Consider the following 18,814-nt stretch of genomic DNA (forward strand, 5'->3'; position numbering starts at 1 on the left):
GGTGGTCCTTTCCTTTTTGGTGCTAAATGTTTCCGCAGACGCATTTAACTATTGCATTGTAGAACAAGTAGACAGCAATTGGAGATGAGCGAGCATACTCGTCCGAGCTTGATGCTTGTTCGAGTATTAAGGTACTCGAAACAGCTCGTTGCTCGGATGAGTATTTCACCCGCTCGAGAAAATGCTTGAGTCAATGCAAATTGTTAAAGTTAGCAGATGTATGGAACATCTGCTATGTGTTCTTCACACATATTGTTCTTCACATACTATTGTGCAGAACACCTTTCTGTACTCGTGTCTTCGGATAAGTTAGCAGATGTACGGAAACATCTCCAATATGTTCTTCAGTGAAGAAGAGATTGCAGATGTTCCGTACATCTGCTAACTTATCAGAATACATTCTTTCTTAATAAAATGACACATTTTATTGGCGAGCCTTGGTCCCTTTGAAAAATGCTTCAATGGGGCTTGTTATTCAAAACGAGCACTCGAGCATCGGAAAAGTTTGTCACGAATAACGAGCATTTTAGTGCTCGCTCAATTCTACATCTGTGTCTGCGTCCTCCTCGGTTCAAACTAATAGGCTAAGGAGATGATGACTTTCCCTATGGTTTACTTTCATCTGGCAGTGTGAACTATGCTCTAGTGGAATTTAATTCAATACACCCTTAAGATGCGTGAGGGGCACAAGATGTATCATCAGGTAAATATTAACAGATAAATTATGGGGTATAGATTGTCAAATGAAATGGAGGTGCTCTAGCTCAAAAAGTAATGGCAATGACAAAGCGTGAAACGGGCTGTCACCTCCAGTGGGCTCCTGCTTGATCCTTACCCCCGCAGCTATGTTTTAACACAACTATGGAATTAAGACTCTACTTTTACTCGGTGAGTGCCAGCTCTTTTCTTTCTTTTCTCTGAATGTTAATTCACTATACCCATCTCTCTGAAGCCAAGCTCTGGACCAGCAAAAGTTAACACCACGTGACTGTGAATGTCTCCTCTTATCTCCTGGGGCAGAGGTCTTCCTCATTACAAATATCCTGCTCATTACAGGATGAATAAATTAGTTTTCTAGATCTGTTATATTTTCTGCTGTAGGTTTCCACCCAAGTATTTCTAGTTACTTGATTCTTGCCTTGTTTTTGTGACTATGCTTTGCTGTTTGAGATTATGTTCCTTGTATGACCAGTTGTGACCTTGATTGTTTACCAGCCCATATTGTGTTTGTTTGTATTTTTTGGGGTCTGCACTGTGGCTTATTGAGGGACTGTCCTCGCACTGGTCCCATATTGTTTAGGATACACAGAAGCTGAGGGCTCACTGTCCTGTCTGTTATCAATGAGTTCAGTGGTCCCATTGTAGTAAAATGTTGCCAACCCTCCAATTTTCCACTAGTGTCATAGATTCAAGAATCATATTTCTAGAATTCTAGATTCTGGACAACTCACTGGAAATTTTAATTGGTGCAAAACCCTGCACCATAACATTTTTGAAGCCACAGCTGCAAGGGACCCTGAAGAAAAGACAAAAGTGATATGTACCACTTCTGTTATCTCAGTTTCTTATATACGGTGCTCAATCAAGCGACGTACAGAGAATTGAGCCAGCGGCCTGGTGATCCTGTGCTGGAACATCAATGGTGTGCAGGTAGTGATAGTCCCCTACAGAGTTTGTCTAGACTCAGCAAAGCCCACACACTGAACTGTTAAATTACGAAGCTTTTATGGATAGTGATGAGCTTTGTGTATAGTCAATGTCTCCTGTACAGCTTTCTGGATGTCCTTGTTCCTCAGACTGTAGATTATGGGGTTGATTAGAGGACTAACCACAGTATAAAGCAGGGACAGGATCTTACTGATGGTCAAAGTTTGTCCCTTTGTTGGGAAGACATAAACACAGAACATGGTCCAGTAGAATATGGAGACCACAATGAGGTGGGAGCTGCAGGTGGAGAAGGCTTTCTGTCTACTGATATTAGATGAGATTTTTAATATAGTGAATACAATTTTGGAATATGATGGAATTATTATCATCATAGGTATGATAGCTGAAGGAATACTAAATAACATGATTTGTAACTCAACAGCAGAAGTATCAGAACAGGAAAGTTCCAGTAATGGAAGAAGATCACAGAAAAAATGGTTCATAATATTTGGTCCACAAAAATCTATCCTTGATATTTTTAAAACATCAATCAATATTATTGAAAGACTGATCACCCAACAGATGATGGTCAACTTCACACAACATGCCCCAGTCATGATAGAAACATAACGGAGGGGGTTACAGATGGCCAAATATCTGTCATAGGACATCACTGCGAGGAGAAGACATTCATATGCTATGGAGGTGCAGAAAAAAGAAAACTGCGTCAAACAGCCAATAAAAGAAATTTTTCCCCCTTCATTCAATACAACATGGAGAAAATTGGGAGCAATATCTGTAGATAATACAATGTCACTGATGGACAGTTGTGAGATGAAGAAGTACATGGGAGTGTGGAGGCTCCTGCTGGTGGACACCAGGATGATGATCAGGAGGTTCCCACATATTGTGCCACAATAGATGGCCAGGAGAAGACAGAACAGGAAAATTCTTATACTTTGGCTGCACCGAAATCCTAAGAGGAAAAATTCTATAACCGTAGTCCAGTTATTTTCCTTTTAGAAATATAAAAAAAATATTTTTAATTTATTTTGCAAATTACATCAATGTAACATAAAATACAAACATGTTACGACTAAGAATGAGCGGACCCAATAGGGTTTGGGTTTGGTGGGGTCAACTATACCTTGAAAAAATGTTTGGTTCAGGAACTAGAACCCAAACCATCAGCCCTGCAATCATTGCTAGAACCGATCACCAATGTTAGCTGTGGGGGGGCTAAGCTTCTGGCGGAAGTCCATGTACAGGGACCCGAACCCTCTCATCCCTACCTGGAACACATATATGGACTCTTATTGTAGACAATGGGGGTCATTTACTAAGGGCCCGATTTGGGTTTTCCATACGTGTTACCGGAATATTTCCAATTTGCGCCGATTTTCCCTGTATTGCCCCAGGTTTTTGGCGCACGCAATCGGATTTTGGCGCATCGGCGCCGGCATGCGCACGACGGAAATCCGGGGGGCGTGGCTGAACTAAAACCCGACGTATTCGGAAAAACTGCCGCATTTAAAAACGGAAAATCTGTTGCGGAGCTTGCACTTACCTTCACTCAGCCGGCCTCGGTGTATTCAAGTGCGTTCCGATGCTCTTCAGCGCAGCAGCGCCACCTGGTGGACGGCGGAGGAACTGCCTTAGTGAATCCCGACCGGATCCGAATCCACCGCAGAGAAGGTGCCGCTGGATCGCGAATGGGCCGGGTAAGTAAATCTGCCCCATTGACTGTTGGCTCCATTTACATACATGTTTCATAGAATGGAAGATTACTGACCTTTTGATGCTTTGGGTGGTGCACTTCCACAGTAGATCGAATGTCAAATGTTACTCTGTTCATTCTTTTTTTTTCACAAAATTCACTAGACAGTTTTGTGTTAAAATGAGAAGAATTGAGATTCTAACTTCTACAAATACTATATATGTGTTGTCTTCAAGTGCTCATCTATGCAAGATGTTATTTGATAAAATAGGTCCCAAACTAAATACGGACAATCAAACCTTACATAGGTCCCTGATACTGTCTGTGTGAAGATTTTACTACAAAACCATAGAATAAAATATTGTACAGAAGCAGCAAAGTTTAACTTAATGCATTAACAATCCTTTGACAAAGGTGCTTCATCGGCTCCATTCATGGTGCTAGTCGTGTTCTGTGAGAAGATATCACGTTACAGCAAGCTCTCGAGGTCTGTAATTCATATGAATGGAGCCATATACTGCTGCATGTGCTGTATATATACCTGATATGGAAGCCTTATACTATAGTCTATGGAGATTTTCGGTATTGTCTCCTATGGTGCGTTCCACTGACGGACTCCAGATAACAAACAGCATGAATATATTTACTATATCTTATGATACTGTACAATTGCAAGCAAAAGTAAGTGAACCCTTAATAACAACATGGATTCCAACATTAAATTATAATAAAACGTAGTTATATTTTGGTCTAAGTCACAATTTTTCAGAAAAAGAGATGAGCAGATTGGTCAAAATTCAGGTTCGACAGGTTCAATCCGGACTTCAGACCAAACTTTGACCCAGCCAAGCACCACATTGAAGTCAATGCTACCTAGATTTTAACACCAATAATGAATGTAAAATGGGGTTAGTAAGGGCTAGAAGGCTGAAAAATGGTGGTAATAACAGGGCAAATCCTTTTCTCAGGCTGGTGCCGGGTTCTTCTTTGTGACCAAAAGCGACGGGTCACTCAGTTAAAAACCACCACCGTTGCCATTAATTACAGAGCTGTTTGGCCATCTTAATGGTGCCAGGATCTTCTCCTAACTGGATCTTCAAGGGGCCTACAACCTCATTCATATCCGCGAGGGAGATGAGTGGAAGACCACTTTTAATACTTGTGATGGACACTTCAAATACCTGGTGATGCCATTTGGACTCTGTAACGCACCATCCGTCTTCCAGGAATTTGTTAACAACATATTTAGAGACTTGCTATAGTCCTGTGTTGTTGTCTATCTGGAAAACATTCTGGTATTCTTGCCTTGAGCATTTCCATCTAGAGGTTGATGCCTCCTCAGTAGGAGCAGGAGCAGTGCTTACCTGGAAAGGTCCTAAAGGCCGCATGCGGTTTCTTTTCTTTACTTCTCCTCTAAAGACAGGAATTACTCCATCGGAGATCAGGAACTATTGGCGATAAAACTTGCCTAGCGTTACCTTCTGGAGGGAGTTAATTTTCCGGTCTGCTTCTCCCCAAATCATAAGAACCTCCTCTATTTCCAGGCTGCACAGCAACTCAATCCATGCCAAGCCCGTTGGTCACTTTTCTTTTTCCATTTTAATTTCCTTATACATTTCCGCCCGACTGAGAAGAACATCAAGGCTGACACCCTCTTTCATGCCTTGGATGTCATTGGGGAAGAACTGATCCCACCTGAGTAATGGTACTGACCGTGCCCATGGATCTTCGACAACTACCCCCTCACAAGACCCATGTACGACCTGCTCTGTGGAGGAAAATTCTGATTTGGGGACATCGCTCGTGTGTGGCAGGGCATTCTGGGGTGCAGCGCTCTCTCGCCCTCATTTCCAATTCTACTGGAGGCCAGATCTGGCCAAGGATGTTCGGGACTTTGTGGGTTTCTGTGCTTCCTGTGCCCGGAATAAGCCATCATGTCTCAAACCTGCTGGTCGTCTTCTACCATTGCCGGTACCCAGCTGCTTGTGGACTCACATGGCAATGGACTTTATCACAGACCTGCCGCCTTCATCAGGCAATACCGCCATCTGTGTGGTAACTAAATGTTTTTCAAAAATTGGCCATTTTGTTCCTCTGCCAGGTCTGCCATCTGCTCCATGTCTTGCCAGCCAGTTCTTACTTCACATCTTCCGACTTCATAGACTCCCCCAGCACATCATCTCTGACCAAGGGGTTCAGTTTGCTCTGGCAATCTCTGTGCAACCAACTTCAAGTGAAATTGAACTTTTCTTCTGCCAATCATCTCCAGTTTAATGGTCAGGTATAAAGAGTTAATGAGACCCTGGGTTGCTATTGCCGCCATTTTTTTCTGCCCATCAGGACTCAGCATCCGCAGGTTCTCCTCTATTTTTTATAAATTATGGACTGCATGTATGCCCTCCTCTTCCTCTGTCTGTGTCTTCGGACATCCCTGCTGTTGAGGAGTTGGTACAAGATTTAAAGTCCTTCTGGGAGCAAACTCGCCTTTCCTTGTTACAGGCTTCTGCCTGAACCAAACTCGAGGCTGACAAGAAGCAGGCCTCCTCCTGTCTTCTCTCCTGGTGACAAGGTCTGGTTAACCACAAGATACATCCGGCTGAAGATACCTGGATACAAGCTTGGTCTACGATTCCTGGGTCCTTTCGAGGTGTTGAGTCACATCAATCCGGTGTCCTACAAGCTGCATCTTCCTCCCACCATGCAAATCCCAAACTCCTTTCATGTCTCTCTGATCAAGCATCATCCTTAACCGCTTCTCCTGGCAAGTACCTCCCCCTGCTCCTGAGGTAAAGATGTTCCTTGACATGAAGACGGTGAGGGGGAGGTGGTTCTTTTTGGTTGACAGGAAGGGGTTCGGGACGTAGGAGAGGTCTTGGGAGCCAGAGGACAATATCCTGGACCATGATCTACTGCAGAGATTCCTCCAGCCCAAGTAGAGGGGGAGGCCAAGGGAGGGGGGTATTGTCACGGATGGTCCCACAACCCATATCACGGGTCGTGGGCTCACCTGTAACCCTCTGTCACCACTGGTGTATCACCAGAGCATGTTATCTGTCCCGGCTTCTGTCTCGGCTCCCTCCACTGTACGTGCGTATTCCCGACTTCTCTAGATTAAAGGGCCAGGGTGCCATTAATTGGCGGTGGCCATTTTCAGAATTCCATATTAGCCTGCCTCTTCCTGCACACCTTGCCTGATCTTCAAGCCTTTTGCCTTAGAGAATGCTTTGTCTGATGCCTTGCGCTGTTATTGGGATTTCCCGTTGTGATCCCATTTCCGTTCCTAACTATGCTCCTTTGCTGCCTGCCTTGACCTATTGCTACATCCCTGACTATGATACTGTGCACCCCTAGAGGAAGCGACGGCGAAACGCGCGTCGGGGTGCTGTGGCGGTGGTCAGAATTACTACCTTTACAATTGTTGGCTACTTACTACACCCTGGTGGGTAATACTTTTGGTTATAGCCTGATGTTGTGCATACTGGTGTTTGTTATTCTGGATGTATTTAACATATACTGCATTATTTATGACCACCGCCACATCTTTTGTGGTTTTTATGTGTGTGTTTTTTAACCGTTTTTTGATGTTTTTTTGATGGCCGATTAAATAAAGATACATTGGAATTTTGAATCGAGTATGTAATTACATGATTTATTATTTATTTAGTTACTGTGGCATCCTATATACTCCCATTGGTATTGCTTGTTTATTTGTTAGTAGTAGGACGAGTACATAAGGTACTGGGATATCTTTCGTTGGTATTCATATGATACTGTGCTGCCCGTCTTGACCTCCTGCTTGTCCCCAACTATGAGATTGTCTGCCGTTTCTGTACCTCGACCTTGGCTGCCACCGCGGAAAAGGCACGTCTGTGGAATGACCTGATGGTACCACACTGCAGCAAGACCATCCTCCTTTGCGGCATGCTCTGGTGAAAATCAGGTACCACTTAGCCTCCGGTCCCAGGTGTTGGCTTGTCTCATTGTCTTCGGTGCTTCAAAAGATCCACTACCCCTGATCGTGACAATGTTAAGTTAGAATTTGAAGCAGATGTTCCCGGAATGTGGAACCAAGTTGTTAAAACTAAGTGGTGTGGGATCCATGCTTTTTTAAAATAATAAATGTTAGGACACTTATGTTGGCTGTGGAGAGGTGGATCCTCTTGTTGGTGATTGCACCATAGGCTGTGCTGAACACACGCGCTAACAGGACTCTTGTTGTAGGGCAGGACTGCACCTGCAAGGCATAGAGGGCAAGCCCAGGCCACGTGTCCAATATTCCCACTCAGAAATTGAAAGGGGAGAGCCCTTCCTTCAGGACATGTGTGGACAGATAATCCGCCACCATGTCACATTCTTTCTCCTATGTGCCCTATCCAATGAGGTGGAGCCGAAGTCAACATAAAGTTCCATATTATGACCAAGACAGTCTTCCTTCTGGTTTGTTAAATTAGTCCTCTTCCTCATCATGCTGCGCTCTCAATGTCACACGAGAAATTGACTAGTAGTGCCTGCACCAAAGTGCGATTAATTTAGTCTCATGCTCTAGCATTGGAATGAAGGATGTTAGGCTGTCCACAGGCACTTGGGACATTGCCCAGAGGCAAGGACAAGCTGGTTTGGTGGGTGGTGTTTCCTCCTCCTCTGCATCTTTCCAGCCTTGCTCTGATGACATCTGTGGGCTGCTCTGAATGTCACCTAACTCTTACCCCTTCTTGTCCTCATTGTCCTGCTTCTTACATTTTTTCCTGGCAGTACTGGACAGTAGCAGACTACTGGTCTGGGTTTCCATCGTGCTAGTCTTTTGTGTCCTGGCCCCTGTTCCTCCTCTTCATCCTCGTATTCCACCATTACATCCCCAATTTAGGCCGGAAAGCCTTTTTAAACATGCTAAAGAGGGGGATGGTAGAGCTGATGATGATGTCATCAGCACTGACCATAATGGTGGCGTATTTGAAGAAGTTCAAACAATTGGTAGTGATGCTGGTCATTACTTCTACTCATCAAGACATTCTGGAGCTGGTATTCCACAACAGCCTTCTGCTGCTGACATCCTTTCCAACAAATGTAAGTGGAATTCCACCCAGTTTGTACTAGGCAAAAGTTCCTCTGCAGTGCAGCAGCATGGCATGAATGCTGAAAATGTGAACACACCACACGGACCTCAAGTAGCAGTACTGTCAGGGCTATATAATTGGCAAGAGCACATGTGGAATAAATGGGACGTATGTCAACTTGGCTTCTTTTACAAAGTCCTGGTCACTGTCTCACAACACCTTCCTGGGCTTAAGGTTCAGTGGCCGCAACCACTCATCTGCTCTTGGAACCCAGTCCACAGGTCTCTGTTGGTTTTTAATCTTTCACTCAGACAAATGAGTTTTACTACAGGCTGCTGCAGTTTTGGCATAAGTGTTAAAAGTTTTGGTGTTGGCACTGCACTGACGTGATGAGGAAGCAGGGATGGAGGAAGCTGAGTAGGTGGAGGAGGCAATGAGTGATTTCTGGCAATAAAGGGTGGGTGCAGAATGTCAGCCAAAGCACCTCCTGCCTCCTGTAATGTCCTAGCCCATACTTGCTGGTCAATGTGTCAGTAATGAGGTGCACCTCGGTACTAATGACATTGTGCAGGGCTATTTGATGTCGTCCACAAACTGTTGTGCAGGGCTGGGACTCCATAATGGGAATAGTAGTGGCATCTGGGAACTTGATGCTGTATCAGCCTGAATGGGAGCATTTCAAAGGCCAGCAATTTGGAAATGCTCCTTTTCAGGACCAGAGCTTTTGAATACAATGGCAAAACTTGCTTTGCTTTCTCTCCATTATTAGGGAGATGGAGAGCTGAACAGGTGGTGTGGATAAGCTTGTTTACGGTTACTGTGGTGCTGGTCATGGTATCACATCCTCCATTTGCAAGGAGAGAGGCGGACTTGTGACTTGGAAGGCGGTGGTACAGACTGAGTCAACTGAAGCAGCAGGTGGAGGCTCAAGTATTTTTGGTGTCTCAGCCATTTCAGCTCATGTATACTCTATAGGTGCCTGGCCAAGCCGAAGCTGCTCAGATTGTTAAAGCTTTGGCCATGATATATGGACTGGTGGCGAAGTGTGCAGATGACACGTGTTGTATCTTCTGCATTCTGTCAAAAAAATGTCATGCTGAAGACACCAGTCAACAATGTGAAACATATACATGTAGCACCCCAGTAGGTGCGTGTGCAGCTCACCCCACAGTGTGATGGTCCAATGTCCTCTGGTATCAGCCTTGGTGCACGATATAAGAAAGACCACCGCAAGGTCCCAAAACAGGAAAATGTGCAAGGAATCTCGGCAATCACATAAAGCCACCAGGTTTGATTTGGATGAATTTCTTTCTCTTTATTCACATCTCCAGAACAACATGTAGTTACAGCCTTTAAAATATCGACGCTTTTCGATGCTTGGGCGTCTTAGTCATGATCAGTGATCACAGCACAGCACCTTTAGGAACCTTACATCCAAGTTATGAGTGATGATTTCCCAGTACAAGACAAGGAATATTAAATATCATAACTAGGAAGGAGAATTTTGAATGGAGAAAACTAACCCTCATACATCTCCATACACGGAAAAATGTTACGTTTTTAGGAAGTTTTTATAAAACAGATTTATGAAGTCGGGGAGGAAAAAATCTAAACTTCTGCTTTTTTATACTTTAATCAGTTTAATTTAGGAAATACCGTGTTACCACAAATCACCATGAAGTTCATATTTATGACAAATCAAACTTTGTCTGAAGTTCAGAACAAAGTCAAAAACGATCTGTTCATTTCTAGTCCTCACTTTAAAAAAAAAAAAATGTCAAGAGTCAAAATATTCCTTGTGGATACATATTTACATTATACAATGTCACACCAGGTCTCCAGAATTCTCCTTTATTTGGTCCCACATGTTGTTGGAGTCTTCTTCTATTGTTGTGTATATAGGAATCCTAAAAAACAATCATCTGATGAGCAGAAATAGATAAATAGAAGAGATATTTTAGGCTTTGTTCATGAAATACAAGAGATTCCCCGATGAGTTGCTTAATGTTATGTTCCCAGTTGTGCCCAGGATACATAAATAGCGGCACATCGGGACAGTCTACAACATTTCTTGGTGTATCAAGCAGACAGAAATTATACAAAGATACAAAACCATTCACAAAAAATCCAAAGAGTTCACAATCCTAACGAGGAGGACTGGGTATTTTTCATCTACTGTATCAAGACTTTTCAAAGGAGGTAAAAGTCACCAAAAATATTGGAAAGAAGATGTTTGGTATCAAGTTGTTTTTGGTCTGGAAACAATATTTCTTTTATTTATCTATTTCAATGTTGTTTAGGATATTTTGTATCATTCAATGTTTTTGAATTTTGACGAAAGGAGATAAAGATTTTTTTAAAAATATAATTTTTTCTTCCTTGTTTTGCTTTTTTGCTTATAGTGACTTTAGGGATGGGTTGGATAATCAAAGTTTTTCACACGTTATGCTTTCTCTATACTGTACTTCATTCAGGATTTCCAATTGTCTTTATTTTTAGTTGCTGAGTGGAAAGGAAAAAAACGGGTGTAACAGGAAGCCATTTTATAGGGGTATCACGCTAGCACCTTCCTTCGAACCCACATGACAGTGAGTAGAAACAGTAACTTTGATACACTGCAGCTCAGGCTCCACCACACTCCATATGTGATATTCTTACCTGGAAGCGAAGGTCCCTGATATTTCTGTACATTAAAAATACAGAAATCAATTGATCATTCCAAAATGTCATTGAAAGCCTATAGAAGTACAATAAACTAAAGGTCCCATAAATCCTGTAGCCCATAAAAGGTTATTCAAAGGGCAAAGAGCACAACTATCGTACCTCTGAGCTCAATCACTCATGTATGGGAGGACAGACACCTCAGTTTAGGCACATCTCAATGACCAAACAGCACCCAATGCTCCTGACATTACAACGGCAATGGAGCTCCATCCGTGATCGCTACCGACAGATGTGCTGCTGAACTATGAGAGGCCACAACTCCTTCATCCCCAAACTCTTTAACCAAATTCTGGGCACCTGGAAAACTATGAACTAGCCCTCCCATATACTCCCATATATGCTCACTCCTGACAACCACCCACCTCCTGCCTCTATTGATGTATGTGCTCATTTTCCCCTTTTTTCTCTTCTCTGTTGTGACTTTCCTTCGGGATCAATAAAGTTGTATCATATCTCTATAAAAGTCCTGGAATCAGTAACTAGTTAGGGAGAGATTTGCCACCAATGTGGGATTTAGACTGAATAATTATTGACTGAATAATTTTTCCTTTTCTCTTTAGATAATGCAGGGAATAAATCGGAGCACCGTAGTTGTGATCCATCTCCTAGGGTTTCAGGACACCCATAGAATAACATTTGTTGTCTTCTCCCTGTTCTTTGTGGTTTATTGTGTGACCATCTTTGGGAACCTCCTGATCATCGTTGTGGTGTCTTACAGCAGATCCCTCCACTCGCCCATGTACTTCTTCCTCACACATCTCTCGTTGTCAGACATCATCCTTGCGACGGATATCCTTCCTAATATTCTCCAAGCTCTTGTTGTTAAGGACGACGTAATGTCTTTTGGAGACTGCCTCGCTCAGTTTTACTTCTTTGATGTCGCTGAGACCGCTGATTGTCTCCTTCTAACCGTGATGTGTTATGACAGATATCTGGCCATCTGCCGGCCGCTGCACTACACGTCTATGGTAAATCACCAGTTCTGCCTTACGACGGTCACGGTTACTTGGACATTGAGCATTTGCGTTGTGCTAATTCACACCATAACAATAACCACACTCAACTTCTGTGGACCCAACAGAATCGATCACTTCTTCTGCGACCTTGATCCCATTCTTCAGCTTTCGTGTTCGGATATCACTGTGGTGGAGCTAGAGGTTACATTGCTGAGCGCTCTGCTGGTGGTCATCCCTTTCTTTATTATCATTATTTCATACATTTTTATAATTTTCACAATTTTGCAGATCTTGTCCATCACCGGGAGGCAGAAGGCTTTCTCCACCTGCAGCTCCCACCTACTTGTCGTGTCCATGTATTATGGGACCCTTCTGTGTGTTTACTTGGTTCCAGACAGAAATAACTCCGGGACCATCACCAAGTACCTGTCCTTGCTGTACACTGTGGTGACTCCATTGATGAACCCAATTATATATAGTCTTCGAAACAAAGACTTGCAAAACGTGGTTGAAAACATTGTGAGGGACTTATGTAACATTCAGAGGAGTCATCAGTGACAATTAGGTTCCTACCCTATTCCACCTTTTGTAAGTACAATATCACAACAACTGATGAGAGATTTGCTAACATGGATTATCATTGGGTATTCACAAAAGGGAGGAAGTATTTTTGCAGGGAATCAATGGTCAGTTCTTGAGGACAGCAATCCAAAATATTAAGGTGTTAAAATCAACTGCCTGGACTTCCTGAGTAGAATTTCTACTTAATTACTTGCACTCTGCTGAATATATGGTCACCCTCCCCTTAAAGGGAACCTTTCACCAGATTTTACCCCATTAAACTACTAGCCCTCTTAGGTAGGGGATGAAAAGTCCTTTCTAGAATTCCCTCTTGTGAAGTTTCACCCATTCACCTATAAAATAATTACCTACATAGTCATGTGAATATAAGCTGAGAAGAGTCATATTTGCCTGAAAAGGCTAGATGCTTCAGGGGGAGTTTCACTTCAGACTCCCCCATATTTGGTTCTATATTACCTCAAAACATTAATTTGGTATCATATTAATGATAAGTATCTAATTTCAGAGTTTCTGCCTGTTTGTGGTTCTATAATCTAGAGATCTGGAGAAAAATGCAGTTAAGCACATAATTGGGAATGAAACCGGAAATAAAAATTCCAATTCTAGCCTTTTTTTAACTGAATGCTTATAGAACCACCAACATAATGAGGCTTATTTGATGAGGGTCCGCGGATCTCATTTCCATCGGACTGTTCATGGTATTCAGGATTTGCGCCGCTGGGACAGGTATTTAGGAGGGGATTGTGTCACACACGATTGGATTTCATGCGACAGAAATGGGGGGGGTTGGTGTCATCGGACGAACTGACTGATTCGGACTGAGTGCGGAATTTAAGATTAAAATTGTGTCGCAACCAATGCACTTACATACACTGGGAAGAAGAAGGTGAACTTCGGCGGATGACCTTAGTGAATCGGGCAGAGTTCATTATACACAGACAATGCACATCGGGGAACTCCCCCGGACGGGTAACTAAATGTATCCCAATATCTCAAGATCTAGAAGAGGTGGTGATCATGTGAAAAAATTATTTTGAGAATCATGTTAGATATTATTATTACAAACACGTCACCCCATGGATATTCATTTGAGACCGGATCTTATCCACTGCTTTTGAATTTCTTATGTACTTTTTGAGCTATATGTTACTTTTAAGATGCAGCATTTCATTTTTAGATCCTTCTGCTAACATATTGGAGCAGATTTACCAAGCTGTCTGAAAGTCAGAATATTTCTTGTTGCCCATGGCAACAAATCACAGCTCCCCTTTAAAATATTCATGAGCACTGGTAAAATGAAAGTTGAGCTGTGATTGGTTGCCATGGATAACTAGAAATATTCTGAATTTCAGACAGCTTGATAAATCTGCCCCATTGTGTATTATATTCTTAAAGTGTCTATAAATGGTTATATTTTTTTAAATAGTGGTGGGATGGTCACATGATTGTTTGTTTTTAAAGGGGGAAAGGAGGTGTTAGAATTAGAGCTTGACAAAGACTTTCTTTTGAAACGTGAGTCTATCGGACACTACTCCTTATGCACATACTATGATGCCCTCTGTTTTACATTGAAGAAATAAAGAATTTTATCCAAGATGCCGGCCCATTTCTTCAAATATTCCACATTCCTAATGTGATCTCACGGATGAGATCTTATCTTAAGTTAATGTATCTGAGCAAATGAGGGATCCTGCACAGCGAAATATCAAAAGAGTGGGTATATGGACACTGTTAACAACTCATAATTTCCCAGAAAAGATGTGCCATAATAACCCAACGGTAAATTAAGAATAACCTTTATTAATTACAAAAAGACCAGACACACAATATAAAATCACTTAAAAAAGTGTGCTAAGACACTCAAAACTCGGTGTGGTGAGTAGGGTAAAGTCACCAACACTCAACCTCTGATTGCACAAATCAAGGCAGTGTGAGCTCAACAATGGTTATCACATATTAAACCAGTAGACAGTATATGTGCAGTCAATACATATCAAAAGACAATGCAGTATAAATCAAAGTAACCAGGATAAGATGGACACTATAAAAGTACAAACATCAAAGTCAGAAAACAGTCATGGCTACTGAACAAGAGCTCACAACAGAGCAAACCAGGGTATAGGCATTACCACCCCACGCGTTCCGTCACTCAAGGTGACTTCATCAGGGGAATGAAGCCCAGAGTTCACATGGAATCCTTTTATGTGTATATCGAGGGGTCCCCCCACCTACCAGAGCGGCGATCCTCACCTGTGCATAGTTGCGGTCAGATCGGCGGTAGTGCCGGGGCGGCGCTTGTGGATGACTCAGGCTAGAAGTGCGCGTGCGCACAAGTCAGGCCGCGATAGGTTATTGTGGCGCATGCGCCCCAAATCTGTCACACGGAGTATTTACTGCACATGCGCCCAATTTTAGTTGCGCGAAAGAAACTGCTGGGTAGTGGCTTTGTGCATTGTGTACGAGAGTAAGGTGTAAACGCCACAGAATAAAATGATCAGTGCCACGTAATTGATCAGAAGATCAAATTGTGAGATACACTAAAATAGTGCCTCACCAATTAAGAGAAATAAAAAAATATATACAGGATCAGAATAAATAGTTATAGAGTATCCGTGAATTAACGGCGCCTTACATAAATTCCAAAGTGCCAAAGCGTGGTGGCATGAAACCTACATATAGTAAAATAGGTGTAATGAATAGATAGATAAATATATGAAACGCATTTTATTAGAACCCACAGCGTGCATAGAACATGTACCCCTCAAACAATGTCGAACTATGAAAATAGTACCATATAAAGGAACAGACGTTACAGACAGAGATCCATGTTCGGCGACCACAAAAGCAAAACCCAACGGGGGTATTGAAAAAGAGATATGTCGAGCAGTAGAAAAGGGGCGCAGCTTACAGCATTCACAAGAAGCACCAGAAATTACGGCCCCTAGTGTACGACCCCTAGTGTAGTCTTATAAGTAGGGTTGTGGGGGGGGACCCTCACACATAAACACAGATGCCAAAAAATTCCTTTCAATGAAGAAATATCTGGTCGGAAAGTAAATATCAAAAGCAAGTGCTAAATATTAATATCACATACAATCAATGAATATATAAATCATTTGGTATATCAGAGACGATTTGGTCTAACAGAGTGTCAGTCAGTCCTCATGTGAAATGGAAACAGGCTGGCCACCGGACAACAATAAAACACAATTTAAACATTGAGGAGAGGTCCGCGTCTCAAATGTATTGAGACTTCGCAGGTGAGTATCAGAGTTTCGAGGAAGGTTTTTTTGATTGTTGTTGGTTTGTTCTCAACATGATCTTGGAGAAATCCGAGGATAGTGAATGAAAGATTGTTAAAGTGACCAGGCTTTTAATGACGAAACAATCAGAGTGCAAGTGATCCTCATTTTTGCTTGTAAAAGCCTGTAAATAAAAGATCCTCGTTAATGCCATTGGGTGCCAAAGTACCAAGCTTGTAAATCCACCAAGCTTCCTTGCGTAGAAGCTCAAGTGTGATGTTGCCACCCCGTATCGATGGACGGATCATGTCGAGAGCAACAACTCTGAGGCCATGTGTCCTACTTGCATGATGTAGGCGAAAATGCATAGCAACGGTGGATAGGGTCTTGCCTTGTGAGAAACTGGATTCAGCATGGGTGATGGTAGACAAATGTTGCTGGATCCTCCTCCTGAGCTCCTGGGTCGTTTGGCCCACATAAATCTTCTCACAGGGGCAGATTAATGCATAGATTACGTTTCTTGATTTACAGTTAATGTAGGAATGTAGAAAGATTGTATCATGGCCAGGGACGGTCAGATGGTTCTTGGAGACCTGCATAAGGGGACAGATGGAGCATTCACCACATGGAAAAGAACCCTTTTGCCTCAACCCAGTTCCAATTGGAGTAGTGGGTCGTTTGAAGTGGCTGCGAGTTAGTCTGTCCTTTAGGTTTTGTGCCCTCCTCGCTATTAGCCTTGGCTTGTTGGTCACAACCTGTTTTAATTTTGGTTCTGCCAACAGGATGTTCCAATGTTTTTGCAAGATGTTATAAAGATCCGACGATTGATTATTGAACGTTGTCACTATACCTGGTTTGTGTTCCCTTTGGCGACCTCGAGGTGAGAATAGATCTTCCCTGTTGGACTTCAATGCCCAGGTATAGGCTCGAGAAAGAGGTTTCCTAGGGTAGCCCCTCTGTCGAAAACGTTGGGTGAGTTCAATAGCATTATTCCGAAAGTCTTCATCTTTGGTGCAATTCCTCCTTAATCGCACAAATTGTCCAACCGGGATCCCGGTTTTGAGATGTCCCGGATGGAAGCTATTGTAGTGCAATAAGCTGTTGGTAGCTGTCTCTTTCCGATACAAGTTAGTTGATAAAGCGCCATTCTCCACCGAAACCATCAGATCCAGAAAACTTGCAGAAGTCTGTGAAAAATGGGAGGTTAGTACAATGTTCCATGAATTCCGATTGAGCGACTGGATGAACTCCTGGCATGAAGCAAGGGGGCCATCCCATATCAGAAGGACGTCATCGATAAACCGAAACCAGCCCACCACACAGCGTAAAAAATCGGCCCTTGGGTACACGTGCGCATCCTCCCACCAACCCAAAAATAGGTTGGCGTAGGAGGGTGCGCAACGTGCACCCATCGCCGTACCTGAGGTCTGCCTGTAGAATGTACCATCAAAGATAAAATAATTGTGCTTTAGTACATACCCCAGGAGGTCCAGAAGAAAGGAATCGTGCCGTCTATCACCAGTAGTCTTACGATCAAGTTGATATGCAATAGCCCCCAGGCCATCCTCATGTGCTATACTGGTATAGAGTGCTTCCACGTCAAGTGTGACGATCCATGCACCTTCAGGTATCTGTAGGTTTCTGGTTTTCTGGATCAGGTCTGATGAGTCGCGAATGTAGGACCTCAATTCAAATACCAGGGGCTGTAGAAAGAAATCCAGATACATACATGATTTTTCGCCCAGTCCACCAATCCCTGAGACGATAGGTCTGCCTGGAGGGTTGGACAGGGATTTGTGGACTTTGGGCAACATGTAAAAAGTAGGGACCACCGGATCCTTTACACAAAGGAAGTTATATTCCTTTTTCGAGATTATACCATGATGGAAAGCCGCGTCCAAAAGATTGTTCAATTTTCTCAAAAATGTTTCAGTGGGATCTGAAGGAAGGGGGGTGTAATAAGTTCTATTACAAAGTTGGCGTTTGGCCTCGGTAAGATATAGTTCGGTGGGCCATAGGACCACGTTCCCCCCTTTATCAGCCTCCTTGATCAAGAATTTCGGGTTTGAGGCCAGTTGTTGTATCGCCTGTCGTTCTGCTCGGCTCATGTTTTCTCCACTGATTCTATTGGACGGTAAACGTTCAATCTCGTTGCAGACACTCTGATAAAACATTTGTATAGCTGGGACCAAACCGAGATTGGGAGTAATCTGAGAGGGGACCTCCTGTTCGTTCTCTCTCAGGAGGTCCAAAAGGTCGCGAAAGGTTTGTTGGTCCTCTACCGGTACCGAGTCCATCAGGGAAGGCTGTTGATAAAATGTGCTAAATGCCAATCTCCTACAGAACAAAAAAACATCTTTTGTTAGCTCAAATTTATTTAACATTTTCATGGGTGAGAAAGTGAGTCCCTTTTTCAGGACTTCATTTTCAACTGGGGAAAGAATATGGTTAGACAAGTTGATAATTTGTAAATTACCATCCAAGGACCCGGGGTTCTCCCGTGGGATTATTTGTGTCGTGGCTTGCCCTTCTTGTATTGCGGGGAGCGTTCCTTGTTGCGTAGATTTCGTTTTCTGGGGTTTGGTAGATCTGAGTTTCCCCCGTCTGATTTTTATTCCATGTCGCTCGTGGCGGATGATAAAAAGTCATCACTTGTGGTTGTTTCGGTAGTGTTAGTAGGTTTCCAAAATCTAGAGGTTGGTTGTCTACGGTTCCCCTTATGGTTCCACCTATATGCCTTGCCCTTGTTGAAATCCATCTTATCCCTCCGCATTTTTTGCTTCTTACCCTCTATAATTTCTTTTTCAAACTTGTCTATATTTTCCTTAAGTTGTAATTGAAAGGGTTGAACAAGTGATGTTAAGTCAAAACCTGCTAATTTAGTTTCCAGAC

General features: G+C 42.9%; 2 protein-coding genes across 2 annotated transcripts; one reads left to right on the forward strand and one right to left on the reverse strand.

Annotated features, from left to right (window-relative positions):
* Positions 1–1,724: 1,724 nt before the first annotated feature.
* LOC140128743 (olfactory receptor 6N1-like) lies at positions 1,725–8,153 on the reverse strand. The gene is made up of 3 exons (XM_072150443.1): positions 8,071–8,153; positions 4,729–4,777; positions 1,725–2,663 (listed from the first exon to the last, which is right to left on the reverse strand). The coding sequence occupies exons 1-3, from the start codon at positions 8,151–8,153 to the stop codon at positions 1,725–1,727; spliced, it is 1,071 nt and encodes a 356-aa protein (XP_072006544.1).
* A 149-nt stretch (positions 8,154–8,302) lies between these two features.
* LOC140128744 (olfactory receptor 11L1-like) lies at positions 8,303–12,656 on the forward strand. The gene is made up of 2 exons (XM_072150445.1): positions 8,303–8,428; positions 11,703–12,656. Exons 1-2 carry the CDS (start codon positions 8,303–8,305, stop codon positions 12,654–12,656), a joined length of 1,080 nt encoding a protein of 359 aa, XP_072006546.1.
* The last annotated feature ends 6,158 nt before the right edge of the window (positions 12,657–18,814 follow it).

The sequence above is a fragment of the Engystomops pustulosus genome, chromosome 4, assembly GCF_040894005.1.
Source record: "Engystomops pustulosus chromosome 4, aEngPut4.maternal, whole genome shotgun sequence".
Lineage (NCBI taxonomy): Eukaryota > Metazoa > Chordata > Amphibia > Anura > Leptodactylidae > Engystomops > Engystomops pustulosus.